The 10689-nt window shown below is 40.9% G+C and overlaps 1 protein-coding gene across 5 annotated transcripts; it reads right to left on the bottom strand.

The window, feature by feature from the left end:
• Nucleotides 1–2944: 2944 nt before the first annotated feature.
• LOC119746235 lies at nt 2945–10314 on the bottom strand. Of its 5 annotated transcripts, none has more exons than XM_038223060.1 (5): nt 10196–10311; nt 7515–7723; nt 5350–5566; nt 4314–4505; nt 2945–3721 (listed from the first exon to the last, which is right to left on the bottom strand). In XM_038223060.1, exon 5 carries the CDS (start codon nt 3706–3708, stop codon nt 2989–2991), a length of 720 nt encoding a protein of 239 aa, XP_038078988.1. In that variant the 5' UTR covers nt 3709–3721; nt 4314–4505; nt 5350–5566; nt 7515–7723; nt 10196–10311; the 3' UTR covers nt 2945–2988. The 5 variants fall into 5 exon arrangements, with proteins under 5 accessions (XP_038078988.1, XP_038078986.1, XP_038078987.1 ...); XM_038223058.1 differs by having other exon boundaries at nt 5358–5566; nt 10196–10310; XM_038223059.1 differs by having other exon boundaries at nt 5358–5566; nt 7515–7716; nt 10196–10310.
• Between the last annotated feature and the right edge of the window lie 375 nt (nt 10315–10689).

The raw sequence follows: 10689 nt of genomic DNA, 5'->3' as shown, positions 1-10689 counted from the left end.
AAATTTTAGATTTTAAAATTTTCTTTCTTTTGGGTAAAATGAAACTTTATAGTTAATTGCGTAACCACTAAAAAGTGTGAAATTATGCTTAGTCCAATGGTATGGACTGCTGACTCGAAATCTGAAGGTTGCGGGTTCAAATCCAGGGTGGAAATTTTAGATTTTAAAATGTTATTTCTTTTTGGATAAATTGTAACTTCATAGTTAATTTGTAACCACTAAAAAAGTGTGAAATTATGCTTAGTCCAACGGTACGGACTGCTGACTCTAAATCTGAAGGTTGCGGGTTCAAATCCAGGGTGGAAATTTTAGATTTTAAAATTCTATGTCTTTTTGGGTAAATTGAAACTTTAATAGTTAATTTGTAACCACTAAGAAAGTGTGAAATTATGCTTAGTCCCATGGTATGGACTGCTGACTCTAAATTTGAAGGTTGTGGGTTCAAATCCAGGGTGGGAATTTTAGATTTTAAAATTTTATTTCTTTTTGGGTAAAATGAAACTTTATAGTTAATTGCGTAACCACTAAAAAGTGTGAAATTATGCTTAGTCCAATGGTATGGACTGCTGACTCTAAATCTGAAGGTTGTGGGTTCAAATCCAGGAGGAAATTTTAGATTTTAAAATGTTATTGCTTTTTGGATAAATTGTAACTTGATAGTTAATTTGTAACCACTAAAAAGTGTGAAATTATGCTTTGTCCAACGGTATGGACTGCTGACTCTAAATCTGAAGGTTGCAGGTTCAAATCCAGGGTGGAAATTTTAGATTTAAAAATTCTATGTCTTTTTGTGTAAATTGAAACTTTATAGTTAATTTGTAACCACTAAGAAAGTGTGAAATTATGCTTAGTCCAATGGTATGGACTGCTGACTCTAAATCTGAAGGTTGCGGGTTCAAATCCAGGATGGACATTTTAGATTTTGAAATGTTATTTCTTTTTGGATAAATTGTAACTTTATAGTTAATTTTTAACCACTAAAAAAGTGTGAAATTATGCTTAGTCCAACGGTACGGACTGCTGACTCTAAATCTGAAGGTTGCGGGTTCAAATCCAGGGTGGAAATTTTAGATTTTAAAATTCTATGTCTTTTTGGGTAAAATGAAACTTTATAGTTAATTGCGTAACCACTTAAAAGTGTGAAATTATGCTTAGTCCAATGGTACGGTTGCTGACTCTAAAACTGAAGGTTGTGGGTTCAAATCCAGGGTGGAAATTTTAGATTTAAAATTGTATTTCTTTTTGGGTAAATTGAAACTTTGTAGTTAATTTGTAACCACTAAAAAGTGTGAAATTATGCTTAGTCCAACGGTATGGACTGCTGACTCTAAATCTGAAGGTTGTGGGTTCAAATCCAGGTTGGGATTTTAGGTTTTAAAATCTTATTTCTTTTGGGTAAAATGAAACTTTATAGTTAATTGCGTAACCACTAATAAGTGTGAAATTATGCTTAGTCCAACGGTATGGACTGCTGACTCTAAATCTGAAGGTTTTGGGTTCAAATCCAGGGTGGGAATTTTAGATTTTAAAATTCTTTGTCTTTTGGTTAAATTGAAACTTTATAGTTAATTGCGTAAACCACTTAAAAGTGTGAAATTATACTTAGTCCAATGGTATGGACTGCTGACTCGAAATCTGAAGGTAGTGGGTTCAAATCCAGGTTGGAAATTTTAGATTTTAAAATTTTATTTCTTTTTGGATAAATTGTAACTTTATAGTTAATTTGTAAACACTAAAAAAGTGTGAAATTATGCTTAGTCCAATGGTACGGACTGCTGACTCTAAATCTGAAGGTTGGGGTTCAAATCCAGGGTGGAAATTTTAGATTTTAAAATTCTATGTCTTTTTGGGTAAATTAAAACAAAACTTCATATTAATTTCGTAACCACTAAAAAGTGTGAAATTATGCTTAGTCCAATGGTACAGACTGCTGACTTGAAATCTGAAGGTTGTGGGTTCAAATCCAGGGTGAAAATTTTAGATTTTAAATTTTATTACTTTTTGGGTAAATTAAATATTATACATGTAGTTAATTTCGTAACCTTTAAATAGTGTGGAATTATGCTAAGTACAATGGTACGGACTGCTGACTTTAAATTTTAAGGTTGTGGGTTCAAATCCAGGGTGGAATTTTAGATTTTAAAATTTTATTTCTTTTTGGGTAAATTGAAACTTTATAGTTAATTCCGTAACCACTAAAAAGCATGAAATTATGCTTAGTGCAGTGGTTCAGACTGCTGACTCTAAATCTAAAGGTTGCAGGTTCCTTCCTACGCTGGGAATTTTAGATTTCAAAATTTTACTACTTTTTAGGTCAATTGAAACTTTACAGTTAATTTTGTAACCACAAAATAGTGTGAAGTTGTGCTTAATCAAGTAATACGGACTGATGACCCTAAATCTGAACTTCTGAAGGTTGCTGGTTCAAGTCCCACAGTTGGAGGTTTAGATTTTAAAATTTTATTAATTTTGAGGTCAATTGAAACTTTATATTTTTTTCAAGTTTGAAACCAGTCCACACTTCTAGTCTAGCAAAAGCCAAAAAGTAAAAAAGCAAATACTTTTAGCTTGAAGCAAATAGTGAAAGCATTTGCTCTCATTTTTATTCATGCAAATAAAAGTTAAGCTTAAAAATACGTAGTAAAAAAAAAAGCAAATGCTAGTTTTTATACATACGACCAAATGTTTCAATGTTAATCATAATTGCATCGTTTATGTTTCAGTAATAGATTTAAAGTGTTTGAGGACCTACGTGGATCTGTTTGGGCCTACAACGACGCCCATTCACTGAGCGGATTCAGGATTGCCCATCGAGAACTCAAAAAGATAGGAGAGAACAAGGCCAGTTGCTTTGGTAACATTTTCCTTCAGGTAAGACAAACTTCCATGAAGACGCAACTCATTAGTTCAAGTCCCCCCCCCCCCCCAACTAAGCCCTAAGACAACACTGAGTGTACACTATTTACAAAATAAGTCAGATTTGATTAGTTAAATGGCTTTCAGGCTGTTAGTTCTCCCACATTTTAATGGTGGTCCCTCATTTGACATGTTGTCATCAAACGTTTTTTTGTCGAAGCCGTCGGGGCAGAATATTTTTGGCGTGCTGTTGGAAAGAACCAATTTCAAACTTTTGTTCTTGTGAAAATCCTGTTGCGTGACATCACAGCCTGTGTTGTGATGTGAATGAGTTCTACCTGATTGATAAACGTGACCCGACTCACAGGTGTCATGTCTTGGTGACAGTCCCTCGCTTGTCAGCTGGTATAGAATGTCATTTGGTGACAACTGAATGTCCTTATCTAAAGGCAAGACATCGTGTCTCATGGTATCTCCAGGGTTATCCACGATGTTGCCAAGCGGCTCTGAATCCTCCTCCGACGTTATCGACATGACGACTGTCTGCTCCATGTTCCCAAGACTGTCCTCAGAGGACGACATCATGGCCATGTGTGAGATGTCCTGTGATTGGTCAGCCAGGTCTGGTACCAAGACTGTAGATTCAGCTGCAGATTCCTCGGGGGCTGATTTGGATAATGCGCAGGCCTGAGCGTACAGCCGTAGCTGTGCTAGATGGTGGTGCAGCAGCTGGGTGTGCTCCTCAGACATGTGTTGCAGTAACTCTTGCAAAATGGACTGGTTCTCGCTGTCGTTGGTCAGACGTTTCAAACTGGACGTGTGAATCATGGACAGCTGCTGCTTGAGTGACATGTTTGTGTTGGACCTGGAGGGCAAGAAGGATGGGCAGAGAAATTATTTGTTTACAGATGGAATTTTAATAGACCAATCCATTAGGCTCTGACCCATGATGTGTAACCAATCACAACCATGACAGCGCACACCAAAATCCGACATTTATGCACTTTATGATGTGTGCAGTTGGAGCATGAATGCTTAAGAAGGCACATGTGTTGTTACCCAGTTATTTAGTGCAACTAGAGTATGAGTGAAACCATGAATCCTCTACACAAGGATAAACAACACATCTGAGCTTGTGTACAAAATGTGTGGAACGGTTTGTCTGCATTTATCATAAGCAGCGTCAGCGCATAGAGCAACGTAGAACGTGTAGAAAATGTAGAGCAATGACAACAACAGTGCACACCATGATCGTCCACAGCCATGACAGCTGGCATCCTGACAGAAATCTGACCACTGAAAGAACGCAGTCGCATTAGTGTGCCTGCATTAGTTCTGATCAAGGTATGTCCCCCTCCCACTTTTGAGAAGCGATTGACGCCTTTGATACCTGTTGCATGCAGGGAACAAGATCCAAACTCATTCTTAGACCAAGACCAGATGGAATGCCCACTCACCTTTGTACGAAGCCTTTCTATAGTGCCTTTCATCCTGTGCTCTAGTCTGGGCCCACGTGGTCCGCTCCTCCTCAAGAGTCTTCTCCAGACGTTCCTTCTCCTGCAGCAGCAGCGACAAGTTGTGCTCTGTGTAGCAAGTCTCGTCCTCCAAATCCTCTTTGCTTCCTTCGTCTGGTATCTCAATAAGGACAACTGTTTACGAGAGGGAAAGGTTGAGTAATTATCCTGGATAATGATTCCTGTAATAATGAAAGTCGGTCATCAAAAGGTCACTCCAGGTGTGGGCTACACAAAGAGGGAAATGATGGGAGGAGTTTATGGAGTAGAAAGGTCGACATATATGTTGCGCTTGAATGGGACAGATGATATGTAGCGGTAAAAACAGGATACAGGCAAGAAAGTCCCCAGTGATGCAGTGTGTCAAGAACATGTAATTCCTTGTAACTGGGTGCAAGCAATCACTCACTTTTTCAAACCGTATTCCTAACATTAGGTGGGCAAGGTGAAGGACAAATGCCAATATTTAATTAATTGTTGAAATCAGCTCTCAAAATGTACTGCCACCCTGACTTATTAGATTTTTTTGTTGCTTAGAACCTTCCTGAATCCTCCAAAATTCAATCAACTTAAATAACGCCAATGGCACACCCTTTGCACCTTGTAATTTCAATTTGTAAAATCCACTGTCAATATTGGCCCTCACCTGCCGCAACCCCCTAAAGAAATGCTGAACTTTTGGTTGTTTGTTTTATTTATTTTATTGACCAAACAAGTGCAGGAGTGAAGACAACTGTATTAAACATGCTGTTGTCTACCCATTCCCTTCTTCCATATGGATTCACGATATATCAATTGAAACAAAGTGGGGGGGGGGGGGGTGGGGGGGGGGGGAAGAGTTCTTCCTTGCATCAAATGCCTCCCCCTTGGCTTTTTGGTCAGCTTCTTCTAATTATCCTTCACTGCTGGTGGCATTATCCACCTTAACCTCTGCGTAGATGCTGAAGGATTCTTGGAGGGTCAGGGTTAATATTCTTACCATCTTACCTTCCCCATTGGCAGTGCTCTGACTCGGATCATTGATGCAGGCATACTGGTACTCGATCTGCGGCTGCTGCCCATCAGTCTGCTCATAGCCCCGGGGATGATGTGTCTGTCTCCGATGGCTGCTGTGACTGGGGGACTATGAGGTGTGTTACCAGGCTGGTACTGTTGGGTGCTGGGTCAGTGTATGTGGTGAAGATCTGGTTGACATCCTGGGTAAAAATGGTGGAGTGCAGTCGTTAAGGTTGATAAAATGAGACTTAAACCTGTAAGGTAGCAAAAGATTCAATTTACGACACAAACATACAGTGATAAAATTAGGTTCACAATTAATTATTTTAAAAGGCACGAAGTGTTGGCATTTGACATAATCCACCCAAATCCTTGTAGAACTACCACACCTGCTCACAAGGTACATAAATTTCAACTGATTAAATTTATTCCATGGGTTTTTTTTCATGCAGATTGTACAAGGGGACCATTACATCACAGCAACGGCATACTCAGTTGTCTTGAAGCAGCACTGAAACTGTGAAGGTTAAAAATAAGTGCGCTTTCAAACACTTAAACCAAAAAGGTGTGTCTAATCATTCTCAAAAGAATGGATACTTGAGTCAAATGTTTGATTGTGAAATTTATTTCAGGGAGTCTTCTGACCCTAAATCTCTAGCATGATTTACTAGGAACCATACCCATCCTGGCAAATTCTAACACCATATGGGAAACTGCACACACACACATACTTCTGACTTAGTTTAGGGGTACTGTACCCATCCCGACAGAATCCAACAAAACATGGTGTTGGGGTTTCACGGGTCAAGTTCTGTTTGGGTGTAAGCTATAAATAAGTCTAATGAGTTTTGGAATTCAAGCATCAGAAATTTGAAACAGTTTCTGAGTGAACTATGGTAGTTTCACCAACCTGTGCCAATGTTTAACAGCTTATCACTGTTGACACAGTTTAATTGTAGTTTGCAGGTATTAAACATGCAGTCTGATGTGCCCACTGGAATAGAATGAAGTACATGTACATGATTGTAAAATTGACCATGACATACTGTACCCGATACATACTGTATCCGAGACAGGCTAGCTACATGACATATGTTGGCCCCATCATTGAGTACGCCGCTCCAGCCTGGGATCCCCACACTGAGAAAAATATCAAAAAACAGGAGCAAGTTCAGCACAGCAGCGCCCGCTACATCACCGGCAACTACGACCACACCTGCAGCGTAACATCAATGCTTAACGACTTGCACTAGAGTCCACTCAAGGCCAGGCCTCTCCAGTGCCGTCTAGGGATGCTTTATAGGATCCGCTTCAACTTGGTAGACATACACTGGAACACATCTAGTACTAGAGGTCACAGTTCACGGTTCTTCGTGCCCCATTGCACAACACTGGTCTATTCCTCATCATTCTTCCCACAAACTTGCAGAGACTGGAACTCCCTGACGTTGGACCCAGCCAGTCTACCGTCCCTCGATGCGTTCAAATCAGCATTGAGGGATGTTACTTACTAGCTTCAAGTTGTTCTGTTTTAACCTGCACTTCAGCACTACGTCACCGGCAACTACGACCGCACCTGCGTCCCGAGACACAGCTGGCGCTTGGGCATGGCCTGTGACAATTGAGTTTATTGAACACTGATATCTGCTAAGAATAACCAGCCCAGGTATCTGTCAATTTCATTAAACTACCACAAATGCCACTACCTTGTCCTGCTGTCCACTACCTTCAACTTATCTTAATTAACCCTAACCCTGCCACATGCAGCACAGTGCATCAGGTGGAAAAGTCTGGTGCACTTTGCTGCATTTCAGCTATCAACACCAGTGCATCAACAGCCAGTTCTGAAACAATGAGAGCTAATCCCATTGAACAATGCCTCAGTTGTATTCTGCTGCGTTCGAGGACCACAGACTCCGAGGCAATTTGGCTTTGAGACTTTTGACCTGATGGATCATGCTGCACTCGGCAGGCTTGTCACTTAGACAAGTGTTGCCTTCAACTCATATGGACCTTAAAAGTCATCTTGTAGCATGACCTGTGAAGAGAAAGTGAACAACATTGTCCTTTGGCTTAACCTAAAACATATTTCTGGGATCCAGTCACAAGTATGCGAGCGCTTGGTCTTGTTCCCAAATGCAAACTCACCCCCAAAGTTGATGCCTTTATCCACATGCTTCACCCTGTAGTGCGCCTTGAGGAGAATCTCATCAGTGAAGAGACTGTCCTGGGAGCAGAATGGACAGTGCAGATGCGGAGCCTTCATCAAGGAGTGGCTACACTCCCTGTCTGTGCATTGTATGGGCGTCCAGTCTGCCTCAGCGCCTTTCATCCGCACTGATGGATGCGCCTACAGACTTTGCGAAAAAAAAACATGAGAAAAACTGTCAAGTAAACATGTATGATGTAAAAAAAAAATGTGAATGTATAAAACGGCTACGTCAATAAAATCAGTAGAAAATCTCATTTTCTACTCAAATCCAAATCTTCACAGCAGTTTTCAAAGTGGTAGTTCATAAAAACCAGGCATAAAACATTTAACAAAGAAACCACTCGCAGATGGGATCTCTATTGAGGCGGTGGAAGAGGTTTTAGAAGGCTTTCTTGGGGAGCCAACAGTCACCTCGGAAAGAATGTTGCAACCTGACCCTACTTCAGTGGTTGTGTAAAAAGTCTATGGAGAGTCAAACAAAAATTCAGTATTTCCTAACAAAATTGGAAATGTTTCTCAGTCCCAGATTCATGTTTTATCATTTTTCCAATGACTGACCTTCATTGAGATGATTTATGAGGGAAAAAGCAGCATCAGGTTGCAACATTCTTTCCGTCACCTCTGATGCTGAACCAACACGAGGAAGTGATGTAGAATAGTAGGGAGTACTGAGAACTACCCTAGCAGTCACTCCTAGAACTATGATGCTCCGCGTAGCGGAGCCTCATGGACAGAGAACCTCGCAAAATTGTTTGCTACTACAAAACACCAATTAAGTACAAAAACGTTCATCAAAACTAGTCCGAGTAACTTGGACCCAACTTATCGCCTTTTTTAACATTTGGACATAGTCTGGCGATAGTAAGGTCCAAGCTAATACCGCGACCTAGACAACACAGTCCCAAAAACCAACATTTTCCAACAAAAAACATCAGATTTCACCTTCAAAATGGCCTCCAATTTACTAGATATGCCACCTGAGGTACAAGTAGACATCGATAATTAAGATGGTTGTACTGAAGTTTACTTACGATCCGGAAAAAAGGGAAATGTTCCGTTCATTTCGGAGAGCTCCCCTCGCGATCTTGAACACGTTAAATTTCCGATCGTGTTTATGTTTGAACGACGTTATTTCTTTTACATGCCCAGCGTACATTCGATGGTCCCCGTATCCCGAGTGCGATTCCGTTACCGAGCGCGCGCAATGCATCGATTATGATAATGAGTAGACTGGATCACGTTTGTAAACACATGTGCATTTCAAACGATAATAGGGAGTCGGGAACTAGCGCAGCTTTTATGGCGGGTACCAGTTCAAGCTGGTTCCCGATTCTCTTTTACAGTGCGAAATGCACATGTATGTGTTTACAAACGTGACTCATTATCATAATCGATGCATCGCGCGCGCTCGGTAACGGAATCGCACTCGGGATACGGGGACCATCGAATGTACGCTGGGCATGTAGAAGAAATCTCGTCGTTCAAACAATAAACACGATCGGAAATTTAACGTGTTCAAGATCGCGAGGGGAGCTCTCCGAAATGAACGGAAAATTTCACTTTTTTCCGGATCGTAAGTACACTTCAGTACAACCATCTTAATTATCGATGTCTACTTGTACCTCAGGTGGCATATCTAGTAATTTGGAGGCCGTTTTGAAGGTGAAATCTGATGTTTTTTGTTGGAAAATGTTGGTTTTCGGGACTGTGTTGTCTAGGTCGCGGTATTAGCTTGGACCTTACTATCGCCAGACCATGTCCAAATGTTAAAAAAGGCGATAAGTTGGGTCCAAGTTACTCGGACTACCTCAAAACATAGACATTTTCCACAGAACCACTGCACAATTTGCCCATAAACTCCATACAATACCTCATGACATATGCACGTAAGTTGCACCTAACAAACATCGCTGGATTCTGTCGGTATTTAGACCAACATGATGAAAAAATATGCCCTTTCCGCACTGAGCCAACCTGACTCTTGAAACGTGTACGCAGATTTGATCAAATTGATGATTTTTGGTTCGCTCTGAGCACGCCGCAAGCAAATGATACGCGCATGCGCACAAGTGCAAGTACCGTACCCCCTGCGGCATGCTCCAAGCGAACCGAAAATCAGTGATCGATCATTATCTTTGTACACGTTTCTAGTGTCAGGTTGGCTCAGTGCAGAAAGGGCATATTTTTCATCATTTTGGCCTAAAAACCGACAGAATCCACCAATGTTTGTTAGGCGCAACTTACATGAGTATCCTCGACTCATTATAATTGAGGCAGATAACGCTTGCAACACGCGCGTGTTGTCCAACGCAAATTGAATGCGAGTGCGTCAAAACATATCCTGGTCATTTTTGGTGGACTGACGATATGTCATGGTCATGAGGGATTGTGCTGCAATTAACCATTTTGTGGGGTTCTGTGTCTATGCGGCTCCGCTCACGCGGAGCATCATAGTTCTAGGAGAACCCCCGAATACCGTAGCAGCAGCCATTCAATATTCATTGTGAAGTGTCCGGAAACTGGACAATTTCACATTTTGCTTTCTTAAAATTACTTTTGCGACAAGGCGTCCAACTAAAGAATATAAACAATTTCCCACAATCTCTTGGGTACCTACCACATAGATAGCCATTTTCAATAACTCCTTTGTCTTGAATAATCACATAAATTCTGGGGCGGGGGGGGGGGAATTCAAGGGGAAAAACTCAAAAACATTGATCTCCATGGTCAGCGTAAACAGCGCCCTCCAGAAAAAATAGAAAACATGGGTTTAAAGGTTTTTTGAAAATTCGATTCATTCCCAGCTGCGGCTTTGTGTGCTATAATTATTTGAAGATTATGAAATTTCCTCACAGCTACTCAGAAAGCGTCAGTTGTCAAATAAGAATAGACAAATAGGTATTATTCGGCTTCCGTGACGGGAGACGTATGCGTCTCGTTAAAAAAAAGACGGATGCCAGTTCAATATATGAACCTGAAGCAGTTGTGAACTGCGATGGAGGCCGATGTTTCGAAAGAGCTTGCATGCCCATCGAACGACACATGAGGGCAGCATTCAACAACATAAACACGCGACTGTACGGCGCTGTCTTCCGAGTGGCTGAAACTGTA

This window comes from Patiria miniata, unplaced genomic scaffold (genome assembly GCF_015706575.1).
Source record: "Patiria miniata isolate m_02_andy unplaced genomic scaffold, ASM1570657v1 HiC_scaffold_7, whole genome shotgun sequence".
Taxonomy (NCBI): Eukaryota; Metazoa; Echinodermata; class Asteroidea; order Valvatida; family Asterinidae; genus Patiria; species Patiria miniata.
Note: the sequence above shows the minus strand (reverse complement) of the source record. Positions and strands in the feature narration are given on the sequence as shown.